We start from the raw sequence: 27,792 nt of genomic DNA on the forward strand, positions 1-27,792 counted from the left end.
GTAGCTTCATATTCCAGTTTCCTCCAGTATACCTGCCCACTTCACGCCCACTCGTTTGTTTCCGTGCGACAAAACTCACGCATGTTTTGTTTTTCCTTCATCAGCTCTAGTGTGTGTCTCTGCAGCAGGACGTTTTTCTCATTTTTATTATGCACACATGGTTTTATTTGCACACACAGCTGTTATGAATTATTAATTAAATCCTGGTGTCAGATGCACTCAGAAAAATTGTCAATACCTGCACTGTGTTGTCTCATTTCTCTATTGATTTAGTGCTGCCATATACTGTTACCTTTATTTAAGGCAATCTAATAGCTTGGGATGTGTTTTACTGAGATCATTTAAAGAATTGGTGATTCCTATATTATCATTCCAACACTTACAACTCTGTGTCCGCAGAGACAATGTTTGTAGTGTAGTCAGTGATATATGTCACTGGGAGATTATTTCAATGGAAAATGATAAGAGTACTAATATATTCAAGGAACAAAGATAAACGTCCTCATCAGAATCAAAAAACAATGACCTACTTGTTACATACTTTCTGTATTGGAGTACAGCCCACAAAAACCACATCTGGCCTACTTATTTTTAATCAAATCACTGCGAGCTGAACGTACCATGCCAAAGAGCAGTGTTGTCTCAAGTCTATCTTCTCTGGGAAAAAAGCAAGGCATTCTGTGAGTAAATATGCCTATTTATAACGTGAAATAAGACAAAAAAGATATAACAAATTTACATGAATTCCAAGTAACACACCAACACTTCAAATATTGTTTGTTTGACATATATTTTGGTCAGATTGTGTGAAGTAACTTTACATTAGTAAAGCAATACTTTCACCTCCATTATTCTGTAACAGGGATGTTGTGCAGTCTTCTGTGGGAGGAAACAGTAAATGTTGGTCATACTTTGTAGTTCTGCCAATGCAGTCCTATTACACTAAAAAAGTGAAGCAATTGAGAGGCAGAAAAGGGAATAGTAGTATTTCACAGGGTATTTCTTCTATTTCTAAGTTATTCACACAGTAATAAATAAACTGGAATTGTTGGGCCCAGCTTGAATTTATTAAAACACAAAGACAATTGTGCAAAATATATCTCAAAATTTGCTTTGCAAAGTGAAAAACAGAACAAATCCAATCATCAGTTGCCTTACACAGTTTCTGCTAGTTTCGAGCATACAACAAAAAACTCTCGTAACAATATACAGCATGTATACTTAAAAAAAATAAAATATAAAAGTAATACTGACAAAATAGCGGTACCACATGTACAGCTCCTACGACTCCTGAATTCTCAATCAAATCTACATGTATATTACAATTATTGTTGTAACTTTAATTTTGTCAACAATATGCCTCTTGTCTATAAAAATGGAAGTTAATTGTCTCATTAAGTAAAACTTCACTTACTTGTTACTGTTTTCCAAATTAGAATAGATTAAATCATCATACTGCAGGACTATAATAAACATTAAGTGTTTCGTACCTCTTTCAACAAGTTAAAAGCTCTCCAGCATCCCTTATTTAACACTCTCATGTGAATTTTAAAATACTGACTGCTGTTAGTCTACTTCAAACAACAGTAATTCAACTGTGGGCTCCTAAGTGTCAAATAAAGAAATAAAATTTGCCTCATTTAAATGATTTGAATACATCTGTAAAGGGGGGACAACTGGGATCCTTCAAACACATTTTCAAAATTTATGACTGAATGAAATGTTTGCCATCATCATCTCACCACTGTCCTGAGGAGTCAGCGTCACAGCTTCACAGTGTCATCTGGCATTCATACCTGATGGTGAAATGGTGGTGAAAACAACAGAGACCTAAAAAGATGTGGAGTCTTTAAAAACGTTATTCTCCTGAGTGAGCTTCCAGGTCTGTGATCAGCACATTTCCATCTGACTCTGTAGCCTGTGAGCTGGTTTGTCTGTAATAAGCACTGCCGAGTGTAGGGAGCCCGCGAAAACGTGTAGAGTTCCTCCTGTATGCAAACCACATTGCTCCTGCCAGCAGAGCAAAGATCAGTACAGCCACCAGCACTGCAGCGGGGATGATACCGTGATGTAAACCTGAAATATACAGAACAAAGCTTTTATGTAGTCATATTTTTGTTGTGAGTATGTTTAATTCCTGATGTGATGGGGCTGTCTTCGAATTCCATCTATAAAGACATACATATACTGACATATATATATAACGTGCATCACATTATAGAATAGACTCTGAATACAATGAATCAGTCTCAGCAGTTTTAATAATATACTGTATCCTCACTGAGCTTAAAGGTGAGAATATGAATATACTCCTCATGCTTATGGCACCTATAGGACACATTAAATTGTTCACTTTACCATTCAGCGGTTCCACTTCCACCTCAGTAATTACATCTGCAAAAGAACACATATAGTGAGGTTCAGTATAACTTATTATCTATCATCTTTGGTATTCAGACCATGTGGTATGAGCCAAGAAGAAAACTAACACTCATATTACTTCTTGAAAGCTCACTGCGATGGAATGTGATCTTGGTCAAAAATGGCACAGCCACAATTGTCAACAGGATCCGTATGAAAACCTCATTTTTAAATGATTTTTACTGTTTACATTTCCAGCAATTATGTTAAACTTCAATCTGTATACTTTAAGTACTTTGGTAGTACTTATTTTTGTTGATAATAAAACAAGCATTATTTGTGGTCAATTGACCCACTCTCTCTGGCCTTATGAATCAACAACTTTTTCTTTTTGCTAACTTGTGTTTATTGAGTAGCATTTTTGATATACATTCCAGATATTACACATATTTTCTTCAACATGTAGGATAAGAAAGATCTATGCTCCTCACCATCAGAGCCTGGTTATGTTTTAAAATGGTGGAGCAAACTTTGAAAGATAGATAACCAGCGGTGGAGATTGGATTAAGTCAAGAAACAGCCACCTGCACTAGTCTAGATTAGTTAGATTGAAGTTTATATGAAAACCAAGAATGCATTAAGAACAATATATAACTGGGTGGATCAGGGCAGGAAATTATTATCTGAAGAATGGCTATTTCATATTTGCATGCATGGGAATAAATGATAATATAATAGATTTGTGTATATTTCTCGCTGAATAACTCGCTGATGCGTGGTGGTGCTGCTGTTGCGCTGTGCTGCTCTGTCTTATCTGTCCATGCGCTGTCAGTGTCCTCTTTTCGTGCTGTGATGTTATGAATTTGTTTATCACTGTGTGAGAAAAGGAACGTGTGGTGTGAGAGCATGTGAAAAGCGTCAACTGTGTGAGTCTCATGGTCAATGTGGTGGACTTGGCAGCCCTGGCTGTTTTCACACTGAAGGGGGAAAGTTTCTCTGTGCTCATCTTAAATCTGAGTTAAAGACGTGTACCTGCAAATATTCATTTGTGACCAATCATGGTCAAGTATGCTTGAATTCTCCAGTGAGCATTCACTGAGAATGGACTTCTGAGTGACATTGGAGATATCTTGTGTCCAAAAGTTTCGACTTTTATATTAAAAGATCATTTCAAGAATTTTAACTAGTTACTAGAACTTTTTTGTGAAAAAAAATAGACACAAATTATTACCCTAAGCACGGAAACATATTTGAAAGGTACTGGCATGCAGGCAATTTATTGATTTTACCTGAGTGTAGGTCTTCTTTCTGACTCATCTTAGAGTGATACTCCATCCAAAATCTATATGTTATGGTAGTATAAAACACTTCCCCCTGCAGGCAGCTGTAAAAAGTTTATGGTTTGCTCTATCCCCATGAATTCCTAGCTACGTTCCTGATTCAGTTTACCTGAGATGGTTTTGCAGACAAAGCCGAGCCGCTCTGTGCACCGTGACAAGTGCCATACTCCATCAACCACCCTGGTAGTAACACAGGAATCCGCAGTCAGCTGCTTGGAGTCTGGGGCTTTGTTAGACCAGCTGGTGTAGTCCATAGGTGAACCATCCACCCAGGCCATAGAATCAGCTAAAAGCAGATGCCCAAAGTTAATGATGTGATTTCAGGGGTAAGTTATCATCTGATGGGTATGTGGAGAGTGATGGGTACTTACTGTCAATGTTGAAGTAAATCCCCAACCACATACTCTGGTGAAGGAACCCTGTAGACCACAGCTGCTCCAGAACAAAGCGGTTCTCCGTCTCATTCTCAATGGTCAGGACATCAGAGGTGTTGACTGGAAAGTGAAAAACAGCACAACAAACTCATAACTACTGTGCAGTTTAAAGGGACAGTTCGGCATTTGGGGAAATACGCTTATTTGCTTTCTTGCCGAGAGTTAGATGAGATTTTCAATACTTCTCTCCTGTTTGCACAGTAAATATGAAGCTACAGCTATTGCTTAGCTTAGCATAAAGACTGAAAACGGGGAAACAGCTAGCCGCAACTTGTCGTTTTCACACTTTTGTTAAAGATATAACATGTTCATTAGTGAACATTAGAGGTGCTGTTAGATAGATTTTGTTGCCTCTGGACAGAGCCAGGTCAGCTGTTTCCCCGCTTCCAGTCTTTATGCTAAGCTAAACCAGTCGCCTGCTGTCTGTAGCTTCGTATTTACCGTACCGACATGAGAGTGGTTTTGATTCTTTCATCTAACAAATGAGCAAATTTCTCAAAATGTTGAGCTATATTCCTTTAAAAAGTAGTAGTGGGTGAATATTAAGTAAACTCAGCACAACTCACTCAAACACTAAGCAGTCTCCTTTTCCACCTCTGCATTTTTCCTTTTCATTCATTCATTAAATCCAACATAAAGATTAGTTATGCAACAGTAAATACATAGAACAAGAGAATCCCTCTGTGTTGTTTCATTGTGAATAAAATTTGCATTTCAAATGATGCAGGCATTTTTTTAAATCTGTCATCAGTCTAATTTGCCTAATCTTCACAGGTCTTCAGATGCTGTGAAGATGTATAAAAGGGACTCTGAGTTCCTACTTTAGTTCCTCCAGGTCCACGGTTTTTGGTTGAAAAGGGCTACAAGTAAACACATTTTTTCTAAAGCCTGGTGCATTTCAGCACAGCACCCATATTTGACCTGTAGGGGGAGTATGTATTCCATCCTGCAGATCTGAGTGATAAAGCTGGCAATTCTTTTGTGATTAGTTATTTAGTCTACATTTGCAATCATGGTGTCATTATCATTTAAACAAAAAAACAACACAGAAATTAAATAACTAATGATCTCACAGGTAGCCAAAATCACACCCTACCTTTCTGTCTGCAGTGCTCTCTCGCCTCTTCAAATGTCAGTCTCTGCACTACAGGCTCAAAGTTGTAACAGCCATGTCCAAATTTAACCCACGTAGAGGGACACACCACCTCGTATGAGATAAATGGTTTATTCCCTGTGAGAAATAGCGAGAGAAAGGCAGAAAATTGTGGATTTTCACACATTATGAGTAACAGACACCCAGCAGCAGAGTTGAGCGCTCAGATTTTCATATTTTACTGAAGCAGCACTGACTTGGTGGGGCAACATGACACAGGGCTCCTGGCAGAAGAGTTTCACAGTCAGCTCTCCGCCAGCCTCCATTCACGTCCATGTACACACACTCTCCCATCACAAAGTCGTCATCGTCATCGGCCGCGTCCCAGTGTGTGTACACGGTGTCACTGCCATCTGACCACTGATAATTGATACCGCTCTGTAAGCAAGCACAGTCATTAATGTGTCAGGAGGTCAATCTTGTGGCACTCAGTAACACTTGACACTGATTTAGATCACAGGGTATAGCAGCAGTGGGTGTCAATCATTGCATGCACAGCAGTTTGATGGACAAGAATTAGCAGTAATACTACTTATATTCATTTATATTGCTCAATCTACAATCATGTCTGTGCTTGATTATAGTGATTTTGTACATAAATATGCCACCCCCTTCACCTTGAGGTCTTTTGACTCAGTGTATCTGTGCTTTAACGCGGATGATTAATTCCTCACTCACTGCTATGTCTTATGAAAAAGTGGGACTGATCACATTAACCAACAGAGGGAAGATGCACTGTATATTGTTTATTTATTGTTTATATTTTTTATCTATGTCTGCTCTCTGATCACTTCTAAATTATTATGTCAGATCACCAAACATTTTAACTTTGAGCTAAAAAGCATGAGGAACTGAGGAAGAAAATGGTTTTAAATACTATGCTCCACACAAATGACTTAAGGCAATCCTCAGTGATGTATCGCATCCTCTCTATGGCGAATATGAGTTGTAACCCTCAAGATGAAGGTATAGGGTACCGCCTTTGCAGACTGCTCATACTCAGAGATCCTTCATACCCTCTAGTATAGTTCTCTCTAATCTAATTTTATCTAATCTAATCTAATATCTATCTCTAGGGGACATTATATTCAAGCATTTTAAATTCCACTTGCTACTTTTTCTTTAATGTGGAACCAATGTCCAGTATATAATGTATGTAAATCATGTGTGGTAAATTTGTGTGTGTTTGTCAATTTGTCTTGCGCACAAGTTTCTCTTGAAAAAGAGATCTTGATCTCAATTAGACTCCCTGTTGTTTTCATTAAATGTGTTTGTCTAAGGTTGAAGACGTTATCCAGTCAAGTAACAAAACAACCTTTAAGGACTTTATCAGTGTTGCTCACAATTATCATGTCATTCACATGACATTTCCCAGAGTTTAATTTTAATCCTGGTTTCTGAGATATCCTGTATACAATCTAAAACTCAGATCAAAATTGTTTAAAGAAATATATTTTTAATTTCTAACAAAGAAGCAAGACAGCCCATGCTTAGGTTGAGGAGGTGCATAAATCTGCACATCCCTAAAGGGGAATCCAGCTACTGACTCACCAGCAGTGACAAACACTCATTGTTTCACAGCAAAATAATCAAACAGCTTTATCTGAAGCAGTCATAATACTTAACAGACTATGACAAAACACTATAGTTGTTTGCTAGTATCTAGTTAGGATGGTTGCTGTATTATACAGTGTAACTAGAGTTAAAAGAACAGATTTAGAGACAGAAATCTAACAGAAAAATAACAGACAGAACCAGCTCTCTCACTTCCTTTCACTCCATGACTAAGACATTCCACGGAGGCTCAGTGATACTTGAATCCAAATGTTAAGGCTCTGGCTGTCTGCTGGGGAAGTACATGCCTGTGGACATGGGCGAAGTACCTCTACGAGGGCAAAAGGCCAAGAGAAAAACCCTAAAGGGCATGCCAGACAACTGTAACTATCGTCTGCAGGCATCTGCGCCAAACACACCAAACCAAACATTAGGTTTCCATTCAAGGAATCTTTTGAAATTCTTTCCATTGTACGTCAAACCTGCAGCTGACATATTTTGCTTTATTCAGACTTAGTTACAAGCCTTTTTTTTGCTCTAACTATTGGCTCTCTGTGTGTACCTGTTATTTGAAAAACAATGTAAAATTTGCCATCTTTAGAATGCTGATGACATGCCGTTATAGAGATGAAAACAATCTGCATTTAGTGAAGAAAAAATGACAACAAGCACATGATGAGTATTAAACTACAATACTAAAATGTATCTCATGCATGCTTATGAGGCAGCATTTAAGGATGAATGGTAGAAATGCAAAAAAACACACAGAGAGTACATATAGCATGATAGGATACATACGTCTTGACTATACAGTCCAATCCAGTGGGGGACTGCCAATCTATTGACAAGGACAGTAAGGAAAGCCTGGTGGTAGGCATCTGTGATGCTCACTAGGTCCGCATCATTCTCTATGCACATATGCGTCGCGTCATACCAGCTCATGTTGCCAGAAACAACCTTGTAGCTGCGGGTCCGGTATTCAATATTGTCTGGGTGGCGATAGGAGTGGGTGGGAGGTTTGGATGTATCTGTGACAGAAAACAAAAGCAAAAGAGAGGAGTGTGGGAAGAAGGTTACATACCAGTAGGGTGTGTCAGAATGACTACTTCAAGGTGTTATTGTTTGGGACATATGCAGTTAAAGGATAATTTGTACTCACAGCAATAAAGCTATGAATTAAATTTGAAGTCAATTAATGCAAGAGCATGTCTAAGGGTAAGGCAACACCCCTAGAGAATGACATGTCACTGGTGTCCTTGTGTTTTTTTTATAGTTGAATTCATTAAAGATAGTGTGCCCACATACAAAATTTAGGTAATGCTTTATCTTATAGGCCACTGAATTTTATACAAATTCCTGGAAATTTTCGGAATAATTTGCAGGTATTTAATTATCATTTTTTAGGATGGTGCGATTTGGTATGAATTATAAGGAAAAACAGAGAAACACAGACATAATTACTTAGTTTTCAGTGTGTAGTTTTGTGTGTAAAACTACATATTAGAATATTAGATTCTCTCTAAAAAAGAAAAAATCTTATATGCTAATATATACACACTGAAAACCAAATAACTGTCTGTTAAAGAAGTGTTAAGAGTCTAATTTATTAGGATTTTTTGCAAATTAACAGCTATGTATGAACCCAAATATAATGATTGGGCACTTACCAATGACACTAACACCTGAAATTAATTGCTCAAATTGTTAAATACTTGCAAATTACTCAGAAAATTTCCAGTAAATTAGTATAAAGTTAAGGGACCTGTAAAGTAAAGTGTTACCTAAATTTAGTTAGTTTTTGAAGGTAATTATGTTTTCTATTTTGTTCATGTATTTATTTGATACTATAAGAATGCATTATTTTCTTAATTTGTGGGCTAGTACCACACCAACACTTGTCAGCACTAAAAATTTCAAGTTTATTTTGAATTGCAGAGTGAATGAGCTAAAAAAGTGTGTTTCAGAGATCATTCAGTGTCAGAAAACACGAGTGGTCTGACACCAAAAGAGAAACATTGATGTGCTGAAAGACACTCAAAGTGACAATGAAAGACGGACAGTGTCAGAATACAATCAAAAAGAAAGAAACTGAGGGAATCTTACCTTGAGGTTTTTGACAAACAAAGCCATACCCATTCTCGCTGCACTTCTCATCGTACCATTTTCCTGTCAGGTGGAAGTTGTGGTTGTTGGACAGAACAGTACACAGTGGTTCATCGGCAAATCCGCTGAGCCACTCATCCTCCTGGGGGTTCATAGAGTGAATATCAATACACACATGCAGACGAATACACACACACCCATACGCAAGTATACATTTATGAGTGTGTACCATCTCCATTCACTTCAACCAAAGTTTGGTGTGTTTATACAGGGTTTACAGTACACGCTCACTTGCAACCTATCAACATTTCCCTGTGATTTTTTATGCAATTCCTTTAAAATAAGTATTTTAATTTTAATAACCAGGTTATACCAGTCCCATAGATTAGAAAAGTGAAAAGTTATGGTTCTTTAAGATGTTAAAGCTTGGATAAACATGGACGTCTCCTAGTTGAATTAATATATTTTTGATAAAAAGTAACAGGTGCAAGCTTGTGTACATAAAAATGTAAGGAAAGATGTCAACTACAACCAATGCCACGGAGCATTTTGGCAATAAACACGCAATCTGAGTGAGCTGAAGTTTAAGATTACATTTATAGAAACTTCTAAAGCACTCAGCAGTTTAAATCAGTTTACTTTCAGGTTATGGGGCAAATTTGGATGAATGCAGCAACTATGGCACAAAGTTCTGTTCCTGGTTTCAACAACGAAGCATCCTAAATTTTCTACAGCAGATTTGCGCCTCTGAGTGGCTTATCTGTAGTCCACAGTGGGCATCAAAGTATTTTGAGCCATCTGTCATACCAAACTGACAGAAAAAAACATTAAACATTTCAGAAACAAAAGTTGATATAATTTAAACTGATGGACATAGCATGAACCCATGATATTATTAGATTATTCAGGAAACTCCAGTCATTCTATTAGATATACAGTAGGATACCTTTGAAAGAAGACTTTCAAATGGGAACTTATAGTGTTAAAAATACTTCTGGAACCAGCAGCTTCTCCTGTTCACAGAGTCTCAAGCTCTTCTATCAATCATAGACATCATTCAACAAAAAGACATGGAGCTGTAGTGAGTATACTGGTCTTTGCTCATGATGTCATTTTCAACAGCAACTTAAGAACAAACTAAATTAGGTTTTGTTTTGAGCAGATACTGTGAAGACGGTGATTCACAGTAGATCATTCTCCCTCACCGCACAAATACAGACACATGCTTCAGCCCAAGAACCAGAAAAAACTAATTTTCTGCCAAATTTGACTCTTTTGGACACTATTTGACAACTTTCTTCTAGATTTTTGAGGGACACATATTCACACACACATAATAAGAAAAGACAAATTGCTACATTTCCAACAGTCAGCAATGTAGGTCAACCTAAAGGCCCTTACAGTGAGATAGCTCTTTGGTTCAATTGGAGACCAGTTGGTGTAGCTGACTTGTTTCCCATTGGTCCATTTCATGGTGTCTTCATCCCACAGGCCGATCCACACGCCTACAGAGCTGCCCTGGAGCAGCATGGTGATGTAGGCTGCAGAAATTATGCCATGACAACAGAAAAACAAAATAGAGCAGTATTCCTTCCTAACATGCCTCATCAGTGGAGCTACACAAAAGCGCAAAATCAAAGTGGCGTTGTCTGAAGCTGTTTGTATATGAAATGAGCCATTCATTGACTAATTGTACAAGTGACTTTGCCCAGTGCCTCTACCTTGTTCAATCTCATCTTCTATAGTAACCAGCGTGCCTTCGAATGAGGAGCAGATGGACTGGGCATCTTTCCAACTCTTTCCCTCCTTAGGACTGCCAGGGAGGTGAAGCAGGAGACACTGCCAACACACACACACACACACACACATCCCACACAAAACATGAATATCACATTCTGAAATGCAAATTATCTTTCCCCTGTCACCACCAAGACTTTTTACTTTGGAGAGATCAGGATTCAGTGTAAAAAATTCCAGCATGTAATCGCCTTTGATAGACAGAGAAGGACATAATTTAATAGTGCTGCTGAAACAAGAAAAAAAACAAAAGTTTGGCACCCTGCATGCATCATCAAGAGATTTGCTTCTTATGATTAAATTTGAGGCAAATTAGACAGGTAACGTTACACACGGCTTTAACATCATCACATCTACACTCTTTATATCCCATGAAGTTTACTGTAACTCAAAAATGTACTTAAATGTCTACTTTAAAACAAGTAAGACAGGGGTGCTAGAGGTTTAAAGCACCAACCATAAACCACAATGTCCCCAGTTCAAGTCTGGTTGGGAACCTTTGTTGCATGTTGTTCCCTATCTCTCTGTCTCTCTATTCATTTTCTGGGAACTCTCTCATAAAATGCCAAAAAAAAAGGTTAGACAATTACTTTTTGTTCCATATTTTTATGCTGACGAAGAGAATTTCTACAAGGTTTTCCATTCTGTTCAGTATGCAGAATGATCTTTCCCAAGTCAGTGGGTCTCATCTGGTGCTACACAGTACTGAATATCATTCTTATCAAGTTACTTTAATATTTTGTCTATCTTTCTGAAATGTCATTTTTGTTGCAGTCATTGGGTTGAGATGTTTTCATAAAATAAAAGTCAAACTGAAACATTTATCTTGCAGTGCGTAAGATTTAGTGGCATCTAGCGGAACGGACTTGGCAGAAATGGAATATAATATTCATAATTCCACCGGTATTTGACCCAGTATGCCCAATGGCCAACCTACTGTTGCAGCTGGAAAACGGTGGAAAAATTGTTTTGAGTGTCACACATGATTTATTTCATCAGCATTTTACCCAGTCGGTCTGATAACATTTGGAAAGTCTAGAAGAAAGTCAGGATTAACAGTCAAACGGCCAGTGCGGTAATGTCGCACCAGACATGCAATTTTAAAACTGTGAACTCATTTGGTAAGGGCAAGGGCTTGAATGAAACGGACGTTCATTTATTCGTAAAAGTTTGGCACTGCAGGTTTAAAGAAAACAACATTTTGAGATCCATCACTATACTATATGGCATTCATTTATATATTTTAAGAAGAGATCAGCTTGTTTTGCTCTCCATAGAGGTTGACTCAGCTTGAGCATTGTCAGTGGGCGATAATTCTGCAGTAGATAACATAACTCGCTAAGGAACAGTGAATATAAACACAAACATCCTGCCTCAACCCAAAAGGCAGCTGGGAAGTCAAAGAAGCAACATTTTTAGAACCAAGTTGTGGGGAACAATGAGACACTCTTTTGCATTTTGTACAACAAAAAAAGTGGAAATTTATTTACAACAGTAATGGCTTGGTGTACTTAAGGTTGTCAATGAGACAAAATAAAAAAATAAAGCTACAAACATACAATATTTGCTGCCATTTACTTACAACAATCATGGGGACAAGATGAAATTACGTCATGGAAACTCATGGGATTATAATATAATTTCTATAATTTCCAATAATAAATAACACAATGTTTTTTTCCAAAAGATATTAAGGTCTTAGTTTACAGATGTAACTAATTTACTTATTTTACGGAGTGTGTGTTGACTTTTAAAATTATTGCTCAAAAAAATTTTTTTTTAAAAAATTAGATTTTATTTGTCTCCAAACTGCTGACAAGATGGCGATGAACTATAAACTCAAACTGCAAATTATTCCATCAGACAACCACAGGCAATGTCACAAACAATATAGCCATATTATTCTATAGATTTTGTTGTGTAGCTTTAGGCTTTAAAAGGGGACATGAATCTGTGATTCAAGAGTGTGTGTGTGTGTGTGTGTGTGTCTGAACCTTGTGTCCAAAGTACAGCCATTGCTCCGGACAGCCTCCGATGTAGTGTGGCTCCCTGGGAGTCTCCACCACAGACACTGTCTTTCTCTTGCAAACATAGCCGTGGAGATCGCTGCATTTACTCGTCGACCACTTCCCTGCAATATAGGAAGGAAGCAACACACTCTTGCATTTGCAACTATACATGCATCTGAACGTGTGTGTTACTGTGTGTGCATGTGTATTTACCTGATGAAGAGGACATGGTGACACACAACCCATTTTTTCTAGAGCCAGCACTCCCCTCTGCCCAGTTCTGAAACAGTAATTCTGTCTTGTCACTCCACCTGCAAGCACACACACAAACTTTCAGTGAAAATTGTTTCAGCTTGCTTCACTAGAAGAAGTGACGGTTACCTCTTTGTTTCTTTTGGGTGGGTAAGACACCTCTGTGTCTTGTTACCCACAAGACACAGAGGTGGCTTTGTGAGGCTCTCAGGGCACAACAAACATGCTCACAATGACTATGCTAACATTCTGGTGTTTAGCAGGTAATGTTTAACATGTTCACCATCTTAGTTTAGAACACTGACTGTACAAGGTTCAGTGCCAGTACAAGAATCGAGAAGATGTAGAGATATTTCACTAGATAAGTGAAAACTTTGACCTGCTGGTGGTGCTAGATGAAAAGCCAGAGGATCATTAAGGTCAGTAGGATTCATCATCTGGGGACCATGAACGTCTGTGCAAAATCTCATGGCAATCCATTCAACAGTTGAGATATTTCAGTACAGAATAAAGCAGTGGATCAACCGCCACGGTGCAAGCATGGCTAAAAAAGTAGGTAGTTTAAACTATTTGTCAAATTATATTTGGTATTTGGCAACACCTCCAACCCCTTTTTTTTGCTTTATGTCTCCCTTTTCCCCAGAGACCTGGGTTGTAACATCAACATTTCCTTACTAAAGATGTGGACTTAAGTGTCAAGTGCTGTAATAGAATCAGTGGCAGTAACAGGAAATGCTTAACAAGCTCCAAAACACACACCTGACCTCCTCTCCAGGCTTGCCAATGGACAGGCCGATCCACCAGTCAGTAGGGCCCAGTGAGAGCTGAGGAGACACAGTGAAAAGAAGCAGAGATGAAAAAGAACTTGAACTTCACTTTTACCCTCCTCCTTTCCAATCCAGGCCTCACTGGGCTGGAAGATTCGGCTTTTCAGAGCCTCTCTTACATGAGCAGCCATTCAGGCGCTCGCTCTCCTTGGCCCGCGCGTCGCCTCTTTCATCGCCTTGTTTTGTTCCCTTTATCCCTCACAATCCTCGCCTGCACAAGAGACTTCTTTAGCCCGGTCCGAAAGGCTGCTGCCGAAAACAGTCTTTTTCTTACTCCTCGTGTATGGGGCCACTCGAGCATGAAAGTGTCCACATATGAGGTGCGTTTTAGCTTGTCGATGTGTGTCTGTAAACACTTGAATTTGTATGAGGAAAGAGTGAGTCGATTGTGCTGACACTTGTTCATGCACGTGTTTGTGTTTCACTGTGTGTGTAAGTGTGAACTGTTAGGAAGAATGGGGCTAGTGGGCCATTCAGTGAAGAAAAGCCCCTGTGATTAAGTACATTTCTTTGTCTGTGTTGTCTGTGTGAAACTGTTCTACTGCTCAATGAAAACTACAAAACAAAGTGTTGATGTCCAATGCTCTTGGCTTCACTTGGTTACAGCAGTTAGGTGGTGGGAGTATTTGCACTGTGAAAAAGCAAATGTCATTTTATTTTTAAATAAATAATGATATGTCAAGTAAAGAGGTAAAAAAAACAGTAACAGTTGTTAAATATCCAAAGAGATAATAGTACTGTTTGAATGAGTTATTTCTGCGTGTTAAAATTTCCTTTCATGCAAAGAAAGTGTTGTTGTTTTATTAAAGATTTTTTTTGCATTTTTGCCTTTATTGGATAGTGGGTAGTGAAGTGGCAGACAGGAAACAAGGGGAGAGAGACGGGTATGACAGGCAACAAAGGTCACTGGCTGGAATCCAGTCATGGACGTTGCAGTTATGTAGCATGTGCTGTAACCATTTGGCTACTGTGAAGCTCCAAGAAACAAGTTTAAAAAGAAATGTTGTGCAAAGTTTTAAAATTACTGTCATCCTATGTTTCAACTCCTATTCAGAATAGGATTACATGATTATACACACCTGTATTGTATATATGATATATTATCACGCATCATTTTTGATACTTTTGGCCAACATTTACAACAAAATTTGTTGATTGTGACACGCCAAAATGTGTTGAATAATTCAGGAAGTTTGTTTTTAAAAGCAGATGATAACAAAAAATTTAATTTATATTTTGATTGATATTGGTAAATAAATCTATTGCTACCACCATCCCCCAGAAATACAAATCTGTGTATATGAAAGTTTGGTGATACAGACTTTTTCTCAATATATGTATATGACCAGTTATAATCAGAGGTAAGTAGATAAACAGACCCGCCGCAAACGCTCCTTGACGAAGTGCAGCTCTTCTCTGGAGTGAATGGACAGCAGGTAAGCTCCCATCATCTGACAGGCCAGAGAGACGGCGTCCCAGTCGAAGGGCTGCTTGGCCAGCAGGTACTCGGCTCCGCGGTAAAACACCCAGGGCTCGCTCTCTGAAGGTCATTATGATACACAGCACGTGTTCACGTAATACAGTATTGAATATATCCAATTGCATAATGACAAAGTTCTACTTGCTGACTGACAACATCGCATAGTAGTAAAAACATTAATAACACCTTTCAGTGTCTACAAAGCTTACATGTAAGCTTAAGTAAACAAGAAATCTACTTACGCTCGGTGTACCAATAGGGTTTTTTCAGTTTATCACCTGCAATTTAAATCAGAGTTTGGTTAATGCAGCCATGATGACGCGTGTATGTATGACTGTGAGGAGAGTTTTGGTGTGAGGGCTTTTACCTCTGGACAGTTTACAGATCCACTCGTGTTTGGTGTCACAGGGCTGCGGCACGAGTTTGTCGGTCACGTCACCGTACACAGCGCAGTCCCTCCTGTCATCCTCCTCGTTCTTATCCTCTATGAAGGACGTCACCACCTGCACAAAAACAAACAAAAACAATATTAGATACATCTTCTGCCTTTTACTGTCTTCTGATGAGACACGCAGATACTAAAGTGAACACCTCTTTGTACTTACAGGGGAACCATCGGACCATTCCCAGGCTCCAAGTTGTTCAGGGTCTCTCTTATTTAAGCCCACCCAAAACCAGCGACCCTCTGTTCTGAAAAGGAGGAGCACAACACAAACAAACTGCAATACGAGCCCATCTCATCATGTCTTATAAACTTTTCACATTTGAACAGTAATTTGCGCTGCACTCCAACAGAGCCCTAACAAAAGCAATCTTTTCATTTGTGCAAGAGTAAATAAACTCTTTATAATATCTTTCATTCAGTTGTAGGCCTGATCAATATTTGTTTTACGTGTTTTGTGAAAAAAGAGAGATTTGTGTTGCTTCATGACGCTCACTGGGGCAATATGGATTAAATCTCTTATCTTATGATTTTATATCACAATATCAATGCACAGTATATTGTGATGTAGTGTAAATTGTCTGTAAATTATTATTTATCTAGTTCTTGTTTTATTTTATTTTAAATGTATTTTACTGGTTTTTATTAAATTTTCATCTTTTTTTAGATTTCTTGTGTACATTAGTCTCAAATTGTTTTACTATTTCCATTTGTTCTGTCTTATTATGAGCTTGTCAGTCATCTGTAAAGCACTTTGAGTTGCACTAACCTGTATGAAAAGTGCTATTCAAATACGGTTTGATTGATACATTTTGTGACAATTCTTGCAAACAAGTACTCAACTGCTGAAGTTGAGTTAATTTCTGTGGAAATTAAAAAACTAAAAGAAAATGTATAGTGAATTAAATACCCAACAAATCAAGGAACTTCATCACATTGAAGCCAAAAAATCCTGTAAATCTAGTTTTGTCGTAAAATTACCTAATAAAGCCTGAGAAATCAAAGAGATATTTTCCTTGGTATGAACAGAATAGGAACATTTCTGACGATTTCTATGATCATCATACTGTCAAAACCTTACAATTACTTGATTTTACTTTTATGTTACTTGATTCTATATTTATATTACTTGATTCTACAAAAATATTTAATTATTGTTGCACATAATTCACACTTGCAATTAAGAAACTTAATTTTAAAACACTTTAAAAGTTATTACTTGGTTACTTGACTTATTAAGTTGGGAGTCTTTTTTATCATTCCACAATCATCTGCATACAGGTTATAACACAATCCAAAACCACATTTTATCTTCAAAAGCTAGTAATTAACATCTGCACTCACTGCTCTGTGCACATGAAACAAGAACACCTCAACTGAGGCATTCATCAATTCCCAGAACATTCCTGCACTAATGAGGCCCAGAGGGCTGTACCAACCCTTCGAACATGGTACTGAGGAGCCGCTTAACAAACACCTGCTCCTCATAGTGGTGGAAACTAGCCAGCTGAGCCCCGAGGGCCTGACAGAAGAAGTCTGCTTCCACCCAGGAACGCTTCATCAGGACTTTCTCATCGTGGAACACCTAGAAGAGCAACAGCTGCTGTTAGAGCCATTTATACAATAGAAACATAGTAACATAGAACATAGAAACATGTAAATGACATGTAAATAATGTAAATCTTGCCGTATTTAAATTGCTAAGAATAATAAGCAGTTCCATAGTTTCATGGCAGTATGCTTAATTAGGACCAATAATGATCTCAGTCAGCCCTGGCTTGTGATTGGCTAAAACATATGACATGCGGTAGGTGTGTGTTAGATAGTTTAGTTAAAGCGATGGAGCCTTGAGAGCACACTAGTCTTAGACCATGTTTGCCGTGTACGTGCTTATTGTTCTTGCCATGATTTCTATACTTATCATTCTTGTGTTGTATGTTTTTATTTTGTACGTACAGAAGAAAGTGTTCAGTAAACAGCTGAAATGAAGAACACCGACTACAGAGTTTTACTGAAGCACACGTCAACTACATGCTTGGACTCTACAGCGTAAGTGGGCATTTTCAAGAAATAGACGGAGCCACATTAACAGCTTCTGTCAGTTGATGTGAAACGGACCACAGACACTCAGTATGTGTCAGCCTTTTAAAATGTAACCGACCTAACACACAACGTCACAGTTTTATGCTTCATTCATTTAGTCATTTCATTTCTTTTCTTTTTCATAAAGTGAAAATGATACAGCAAGAATGAGGATATGACAAGATTAGAGGTGCGTCGATTAGTCGACAAAAATGGTTAGTTGATCGAAAGAAAATTAATCAACAGATTAATGGTAATTTTTCAAGCAGAAATGCCGAATATTTTCTGGTTCCAGCTGCTTTTCTTTGTCATATATGATGTCACCTCAGCTCTGGGAAATTGTGGTGGGCATTTTTCACTACTTTTTGACATTTCCAAAATTAATCGATGAAAATAATCGTTAGTTGCAGCCCTATCTAATACAGAGCATTGTGTATACAGAGGGCAGACAAAAACAAAAGAAAAATTATAGTTTTTTAAATTAAAAACATTATTATTTAGGCATGACATACATCCGTAGAGCTGAAACGCAGTCAATTGATTGATTAGTTGAACAACATAAAATCAATGATCCAACCTTAAAACAGTGGAGCAGTCCAGAGTGTGATTCCCATCCTGGGGGACAGGGGGCGTAAGCATCAATGTGATGCTCTGGGAGCTGGACGTCCTGGTAACTGGTGATGCTCTGCTTGCACACCGACAAGGCCTTGTGGGACTTGCAGTCCTTCACCTCCCAGTGTCCAAGAGCAGGTCCACCTGACATAGCAACACAGCCACCGGCACTGACTAGGATAGGAAAGGAGAATATGAAAGAGTCAAACAAGAGGAGGGAAAAGAGATTAACTCCTCTCACTCAACACAATCACAGTGTATTTTTCATAATTAACAAACTAAAATATCCAAACAACTGGCTACCTGGCTGGTGTTTGTTCCAGTTTGTGAAGGTGAGGGGAAGAGAGGAGCCATTGTGAGGAAGCCAGAGGTATTCTCCCCGCCTCTCCTGGTCCATGAGGCCGATCCAGTAATACATGCTACTGTTGGCCCCGCTCTCACTCAGCAAACTGTTGACAAATGCCTGCTCAAATCTGCCAGTGTGAGGAAAATGAGATGAGGCTGAAATGTTTCCACAAATGAAAAAAATGCTTTTAAGATCACATTAAATCGGTTGGTCAATAAGCCACCTGTTTTCCACAGTAAGGAGAGGGGCCTTGCAGTAATATCCCATCAGTGCATCGCCATAGTTCTGTTCATGGCTAGTCACAGCGTAGCAGGAGTGGCCATGACGTTTCCAGCCCTACAACATCAACAACAAATCAAACTCAAGCTATGTTTTATTCCAAACTGCAGTTTTTTCTATATTGGACAAGATCAAAACATTATCAAATATAGCTCCATGACGGATTATTAAAACACACAAATGATAAGAATAAAGAAACAGTCCTGCATCCGGAGCAACATTCAGCAGAGTCAGTATTCATATTGGCACTACAGTCGAAAACTTTCAAACTTACCCAGTCCTACTCTAGAGTGAAGGTTATATTCTTTATGTTAGTGTGTATGTGTACAATTATATGCAGGTCTGCTTGTGTTTGCAAGTGTGCATGTGTGTTTTTGGTGCCGTGGTGTTTTCACAAGTGGTGTCAATTTGCGCCCCCCTTTCACCTTTGTCCCATCTACCCCTCACCCTTCCTCAACTTGGGGGTCCAGAGGCCTGCACCAACATTTACATGAGGAAGGAATTCAAAGCTTTCTTTAAAACTAGTGAGAAATACTTCTGTTTTGTTGATGGGGGTCATTTTATGGACAAAACACTTCACACCTTTACCTGCCTGACCCTACGACACAGACAATAGGAAAGGAGAAGATGAAAGAGTTGAAAAAGAGGACGGAAAGAGATTCACATTAACTCCCCTCACTCAACACAGTGGATTTTTCACAATTAACAAACTAAAATATCTCATCAATTGGCTACCTGGCTGGTGACTAAAAACCCTGGCAGGAATCATCAGAGGCTGCCTGAGCATATCCGCTGATATTGTGCCTCTGGGGCAATTTTATAATACCCTCAAGTCTGAGGGTATGAAGTAGCGTGATGACTCAGGAGTCTGATATTCTTGTAAACAGAGTCAAGGAGCAACGTGAATGCCAGACAATGCGTCAGCAGCCGAGTGAATCAGCTCATTGTGCTACGGACAGTGCAATGTGCTCAGAAGTTGAACTGTGGCTGGTGCACACCCTGATCTGTACGCCTCACAGCACTGCCTGACAAAGTTAAAAATAAGAGGCCTCGGTCCCAGCCTAAAGTAGAAGTTTGTTATTTTCCCTTAATTGGAGGATGTAATAATAACAACTTATTTTTCCTTGAGTGAAAAGTTATCTGTTGTAAGTGAATTGTTTTGTAACAATCTGTAACTGAACATCTTTAACTTGTTGCAAAGGTTGAGCTACAATCCAACAGCAGTGCCGCTGGATAACAGGGTTTTACTGTCTTGCTCAAAGACACTTTAGCAGTTGAGTGCTTATTTGCAAGGACATTCCTACCTCAGGACAACCTTCATCCCAGGTTCCAGCTTGACGAACGGGAATCTGACTTTCTCTTCTACACACAGCGGGGAGTCGCTCATCACATGACGCTAAAAGCCAGGTCCCTTCCTGTGGAAGACATTAGCATCTTACTCTAACAAAGAACAGCACCCAATGAATGCATCCAAACATTATAATAATCATAACATGTATTAAAGGGATTAGAGCCAATTAGTCGATTTCGCCATTTTCTAATGTTTTATGGATCCAACAATGAATCAATTAATCAAGAAAACACTTGGCGGATTAATAAATAATCAAGATAATTGTTAGGTGTGGCCCTAAAAGGGATTAATTCAATTTCAATCCACTCACATGAGGAGCTGAACTCACAACTGTATTTTCTGTACTAATCTGCACTAATTCAATACTGATTTGATAAAATCCTTTGAGATGTTATAATTAAGTTTCAAGCGTGTTTTTACATTAGAGATGCACAAACAAAGGATTTCCCACCTTCCTGTCTGCCTTGGCACAGAGTGCCACATCTGTCAGGTTGTGTGGAGGCTGATACTGGTGCCACAGTGTCAGAGTTACTGGCGAGCCATCAGACCACTCTACAGTTGGCGACGATACTTGTTTCCAAAGACCGATCCATACGTCTGAACTCTCCCCAGAAACTGTGAAACATGGCATTCATATTCACACAAGACAAAACAGTGTCTGGTATCTATTTGATATGTCAGTGCAGTGTGCATAACAACAGGACTTCACATTTCTGTGTGCCTTACAGTTAGCCAGAAGGCTGAGCAGCATTTCCACCTCAGACAGGGAGTGAAGGCTGGTGAGGTTTGCTCCATGAGAGCCGCAGGCCTGGGAAGACTCCTCCCAGCTTCCTGCTTCTGCCTCTAATAGCACCCGGTAGCAGAAACCATTATGAGGCAACCAGTCATTAGCGCACACAGTATGGATATACTGCCAGTTCTCTGGGAGAGGAGAAAACAGGACACACAAGAATACCAAAATTTTTAAAACACAAATTCACAGCAGACATTGTTTTGGTCTAGTCTCCAACAGTGCAAAAGAGAGGAAGGTCAAAAGTTCACTCTGCAGGTGCAGTGCAGCTGTTGAGGCCAAGAGCTACAAGAGCTAAAAAAGCTTCTCGTACATTTTGCACTTTGCCTCATAATTCATTCCTGCCAGAGTCTTGGAAACCTCATGTCAGGTGTATGTGTTTTTTCCTCGTGTGCTCTCACCCAGTGGCTCGACTCTCCGGGTGTCATTAGGTGTCTTCTTACAGATGTAAGGCAGAGCAGACTCACAGGAGAGACTCTGCCAGTGACCCTCAAAGGCAGAGTTGTACACTCCGCACTGTCTGTTGTCCTGCAGCGGGCTGGCAGGCAGACCTGATGGGAACACAGTAATGGGAGCAATTCAATCTCTATGGTTTGTTTTTTTCTGGGGTTTTTTTTTTCAGATTTCCCCTGAGCAGTATTCCACTGCCTCCATATATAGATCAAGTTTTACATGTCATAACAGATGCTTTTCATAATGGGTGTACATGAACATTATAAAAGCTTTTACTGTACTTTTCTGTACAGAATTAACAGAAGTGAATTCTGTAACATTTTTTCAATGTAATATTGACTACTTTAAGAAGATAAAACAATTAGAAGGAGAATCTAGATATCCTCAATTATTAGATTTGATAAAACATGTTGATAGCTCTCCATGATTCAGGTATTTATTTATTAACTTATTTATATTATGCATCTATTGGTTGCAGCATTTGTTTTTTCATTTGCATCAAAAGTTGCGGTATTTCTTTTCTAGTACTATTACCTTAAATGTAAAAACAACAACTAAAAAAATGGTTTTCCTAAAGGAATACAAACACATATGTTCATATCTAAATAAAGAGTATATTGTGTTGAGTAAAATCTTCAGTACACTACATTTCTTATTATGTTTTATATAAAGTAAAACACTGGCAAGGGTATGGAGTTGTGAGAATTGCATGTTGAGAATGAAATGTCTATGTAATAATGGCTCTATGTATTTTGTTAGTAAGAAACCATTGTAAAACATATTAAGAGCAAATGAACTGTGCCATTGTCAAGAAGCAGTTTGGAGAACTTACACCAATCCACACCAAACATTTCAGAAGAAGAGCTGGTGATTCCTCTGGCTCTTACACTTATTTTTTATGTATGTATCCACACTGTTCATCTGACTCAAGAGAAACCTTTATACACTGTATGATGATATTGCGCAAATGATCAGGTTTTATGCTAAATTTCATATGTCTCTTTCTTATAAAATGCCTTGGACAAAACAAAAATATAAATATAATTAGAACACACTGTGTATCATATTGATGACATCATGTGATAATTGCCTTCTCACTTAGTTCTGGGGTGAACAAATAATCAGCACCTGTGGTGAAGTTGACCAATGATAGAGGCGCTCCATCAGACCACTGCCACCCCCGACCATCCTTCAAGTGGTTCAGCCCGATCCACACCATTGCTCCGACGCTATCCAGTCGATCTGACACAAGAACCAAACACAAGAGGAGGGTATGAGTTGCCAACACAGCTTTCAGTGGAAAATAGGTCATTGGTAAATTATTAGCAGGTTTCATATATCGCTGTGGGAAAAACTAATCAGGACAGCAGACAAAATAAAATAATAGAACAAAATATAAAACAACTGGAAAGGAGAAAGGCAGAAAGAGAAGAGAAAGAGTGAGAGGGACATTATAATGATTTACAACATTGAAATATAAATAGCAAGGAACTTAATCTGAAACTGTGAATGAGGAATTAGTGTAATCCCTCTGAGCAAAAACATATCAAAATCACATTCTAGTGCTAATTTAGATTTGCTCTTGTACTGCACATGGGTGTAATACAGCTACAGCACATGACAGATGTTGCATTCAGAAGCTTTATGGTTCCTGTATGTGTTGTCTACCAGATGCCTACCTCTGATGTACCTGTGCTCTGCCAGGCTGGTGATGCTGAGCAGATTTCCACCTTGAGCCTGGCAGGTCGACATCGCTTGACTCCAGGTGAGGATGGTGTACAGGTTGAACTGGTAACATGCTCGCAGCTCCTGGTTTGATTCCCAGAAACGATCACAACTGGAGTCTATGAATAAAGCCAGTAATTAAAAACACAGTGGGAAGCTCTGTGACAGGAGAAGTGAGCCAGTATGCACATGTGCCCAGGTGCATGGGAGCGTATGGTCTGACATAATGTGAGCGTGGAGCTTGAAATTTCAGGAATTCTGTGAATGAAAAAAAAAATGAGGGGGCAACAAAAGTTCACTTAAAAAGAAACATATTTTTATGTTATACTGGGTTTACTTTTTTCAGTCAAATAAAAACGACTTCAACTTCACTCAGCTGCTGCTCTGGTTGAGAAAATTCAGCCGGTTTAGCTAAGACAATGAAATACTGTACATCCCACATGAGAAGAAATGCAAGAAATATTAAAGGGACAGTTTGTTTTGATTTCAATAAAAGAAATCTCAGTGGTACACTAGTTCATGTTCAAGTTCAGGGTTTTCACATACGCATCAAATACATTCTATAAATAATGGCAGTGAAATGCTTTCTGTAGTAGCTCGGTCCACTATGCGAGGTGATGATATCAAAATGACTGAACTAATAAAACTAAGATAAGAGACAAAATAAATAGTAAAAGCAGAAATGAACAAAAAGACACACGGAAAAACAAGAGTTGACACTTATAGTAGTAGTATATATGGCCAAAAGTAAGTGGACACCCAAACATTACACCTGTAATGTGAAACCACAGGCATTCATTTCCTGCTGAAACAGCCAACGCTCTTCTGAGGATGTAGGGATTTACTCCCATTCAGACACAAGAGTATTACTGAGATCGGCCACTAATGTTGGATGATAAGATCTGGTTCCAAGGTTCCAGTTCATCCCGAAGGTGTTGGATGGGGTTGAGGTCTTTATATAAACTGCTTTTCTTACTCAGGTGTGTTTGTGTGTATTTTACCTTGCACCGGACAGAAGCCCCATCTTTCGGCCTCATCATAGTGAATGGTGGTAGCACACCACGGAAGATGGTCCTCTCGCCCCTCAGTCGTGCACTCCGAGTACCATTTGTTGTTGTATTTAAAGGGCAAAGCGCAGGGCATGCCGTGTGCATTTCCCAACAAAGTGTGGATATCTGCAAATAAAAAACATCCTGTATGATTCAAAATGACAAATGTCCCCGTGTAGACGAGTTAGAGAGCAACTGAGATGACTGGTTTGTGTTGTTTAAGTGTGTTAAATGAGCTGTTACATTTTAATACAGGAAATTTGTAGGATAATTTATGTTTACCTTCATAGGGATATGAGCAGGGCCCTTCCCTGGGGGTGTTGTACCTTTTCCACTCATGATAAGAGTTTTTCTTAACCACCACCAAACGTCCGGCCACAGCAACCTTCCACTGGGACGCGCCGTACAGCATGTTTCCACTGCAGCGCCACCACAGCACAGGCAGGGCCATGTCGCACTCGAACGTACCGAGAGGCTGCGTCGTGTCAGAGATGTTGAGGCCCAGGCACATGCTGGTACCCAAATTGAAGAGGCGATGTCGGGAGACCCACTTCCACAGCATGCGGCGCGTAGGCTGCTCACAGTCCTCAAGCACCAGGTTAGAGCGATCCACGGTGACACAGCGCTTCAGCGGCTCACTCTCCAGGATAAACAAACCCTTTTCTAGAAAGGAAATGGGTGAGAGATGTGGGGCAAAGGGAAGAAGGGCGAGAGACATGAAGGAGGAAGTGAGGAACTGATGGGAATGTGTAGCAAAGACATGAATGGATGGATTTGTCTTGTGAGAGGAGAAGACATAGAGACTATATACCATAGCTTACAACCTCAGTGGGATATTTTAGGCCTCTTGTTTGACGTCTCTCTCCGTCAAAATGAAGCGATATTCTCACTAGATTTAGAAGGAAAGTGAGGCGCTCTTGCCTTGCAACATGAAAAGAGACTTTGTGTAACTGGACACTCTAACAAAACAGAGGATGTATACTGAATGTACACAAAAGACTGTTTGTATAGATAGTGATGAAAACATCTCATGTCAGTGCATACTGGAGAGAGAAAACAGGCTGTGTAAGTAGATCTAGATGGTTAAAATGTTGGATTTTCATACTTGAAATAGCCCGAGAAGGGTCTGAAGGTCTATATGACCCAGTATGTGGGTGTACTTTCATGGTCTGGATGTCCTACTCTGTTTACACTAGCATTGACTGTACTATAATAGTATTATACACCCACATTTCATTGTGTATTGGAAATAGGGCTGCAACTAATGATTATTTTTATTATTGATTAATCTGCTGATTATTTTCTTAATTCATGGATTCATAATTTAGTCTGAATTATTAGAAAATAGTGAAAAATGTGTGTTATAATTCCCAACAACTCAAGCAGATGTATTAAAATTTACTCTTCTGTCCAATCAATAGCCCAAAATTGAAACATATTCAGTTTACTGTCATATATGACACATAAAAGCAGCAAATCTTCAATCCATTAATTTTCTGTCGATCCACTAATCGATAATTGGAAGCTTTGGACAAAATTGGAACTACAATGATTAGTTGATTAATTGATTAGTTGCCGACTGGTAAATTAATCGCCAACTATTTCAATTTTTTTAAGTTTTGAGTAATTTTTTAAGATCTTTGATTCCAGCAAATGTGAATATTTTCTGGTTTCTTTAGTCCTCTGAATATCTTTGGTTTTTTTAACAAAACTAGAACTAATTGATTAATCGACTAATCGTTGCAGCTCTAATTGCAACCAATCTGTAAGTAATTGTTCATTTTAATTGATTAATCGTTTGATCTATAAAATACCAGAAAACAGTGAGAAGTGCCCATCACAATTTTTCAGAGCCAGAGGTCACATCTTCAAATTGCTTGTTTGGTCCAAAAAATAGCCCAAAACCTAAAAAAAGGTTTATTTACAGTAATACTTTTACAAAAAGCAGCAAATCCTTCACTTGAGAAGCCTGAACTGAAAATGTTTGGCATTTTTCCTTGATGAATGGCATAATGGGTTAACTGATTATTAAAATTGTTGATCAATTGTCTTTCAATCAAAAATGTTTCAGTCCTACTACAAATATAAACATCACATGTTAATCATATGGCTGTATGATCATATTAAGTATAATAACACTGTAGTATTTGTATTTTTCACTATTTAAATTTCACTTTTTTGTGATAATAGTTATTAATTCATTTACTTTAGGGGACAAAAAAAACCCTTAAGAGCACGTTTGTCTTCATCAGCACCAGCTCGCACAGAGAGGAAGATTTTGTGCTGCTTCTGAGCTGGATAATAAAAAATCACTGGTGGTAATGTGAGCCAGGCTGCAGCCTTGGGGCTCAAATTGTGGTCCAGGGACCACTAGAGGACTTAAGGAGAGTTTAGGCGGGTCCCCAGAAAACTGCAATATTTAAGATTTCGATCACCATCACTTCATACACGGCATAGCCTGTATATGAGCACAATAAAAACATATTGCAGTGATTATTCTTCTCCTCCATACACTCTTTAGTACAGACAGTTATATAATTCATTACCGTGTTAAAAGCATCAGACAAAAATGTGGATTCATTTTGCAGGAATAGGGGAGGGAGGGGGGGTCTTTGTCAACAAAAGGGACAAACATATGACTGAACTTACTGTAAAACTCCATGAGCTGGTTTTTCTCCAGGACCTCATCGTCCTCCTCGGTGACACACACGCAGCTTTTCTCCAGCAGCAACACTGTTACACAAACAGCCGCCACAACAGCCACAGAGTCCATGCAACGAAACAACTGAATGAACATTTCGACGGCGGGTTGCGACGTTGAAGTGCAAATGTCCGCACATTCCGGTCACAGAGTATTTCGGGCTCGTTGTTGCTCCCTCATAGAAAACTTTGTCTGAGTTGGTTTTCAGCGGGGGACCAGCGACGTCACGTCTGACGGAGGAGCTGTTGCTGCTCCCCGGTCTGGAAGCTGCATTCCTGCCGGTGCGGACTGTTTTCACTGGGTCAGAGCCATGAGACTGTATTCCGTTTAGACCGAGCAAAAAGAGCCTTTAGCAAACAAACAAAAACAGAGAGATGGATAGCAGTGGTACTAATCAGCCTTCATTTACTCAAGTACAAATATGAGGCACTTGTACTTCTGCAATTTCCATTTAACAGTGGTTGAAAAACTGCCCTTAAATAGAGTTTTGAGGTATTGAAGTATTTGTACTTTACTTGAGTATTTCCATTCCATGCTACTTTAGGGAAATACTAAATTTTTATTGCTTTATTTGACAGGTGTAGTTACTAGTTACTTTTCATATTGAGATTTTACACAAGCTTATAAAATAAAATGCATTGTTAAAGATTAA

General features: G+C 38.9%; 1 protein-coding gene across 1 annotated transcript; it reads right to left on the reverse strand.

Moving 5' to 3' along the window:
* Positions 1-1,045: 1,045 nt before the first annotated feature.
* pla2r1 (phospholipase A2 receptor 1) lies at positions 1,046-27,597 on the reverse strand. The gene is made up of 30 exons (XM_042416395.1): positions 27,089-27,597; positions 24,722-25,102; positions 24,392-24,565; positions 23,345-23,509; positions 22,794-22,907; positions 21,614-21,763; positions 21,149-21,343; positions 20,874-21,037; positions 20,376-20,486; positions 19,016-19,128; positions 18,750-18,919; positions 18,412-18,620; positions 17,192-17,337; positions 15,916-16,000; positions 15,678-15,813; positions 15,553-15,588; positions 15,210-15,370; positions 13,763-13,827; positions 12,965-13,062; positions 12,737-12,873; positions 10,667-10,784; positions 10,347-10,486; positions 8,946-9,087; positions 7,641-7,870; positions 5,486-5,666; positions 5,232-5,366; positions 4,073-4,195; positions 3,811-3,987; positions 2,359-2,394; positions 1,046-2,076 (listed from the first exon to the last, which is right to left on the reverse strand). The coding sequence occupies exons 1-30, from the start codon at positions 27,234-27,236 to the stop codon at positions 1,859-1,861; spliced, it is 4,458 nt and encodes a 1,485-aa protein (XP_042272329.1). The 5' UTR covers positions 27,237-27,597; the 3' UTR covers positions 1,046-1,858.
* Positions 27,598-27,792: the final 195 nt, after the last annotated feature.

The sequence above is a fragment of the Thunnus maccoyii genome, chromosome 1, assembly GCF_910596095.1.
Source record: "Thunnus maccoyii chromosome 1, fThuMac1.1, whole genome shotgun sequence".
Classification (NCBI taxonomy): Eukaryota; Metazoa; Chordata; class Actinopteri; order Scombriformes; family Scombridae; genus Thunnus; species Thunnus maccoyii.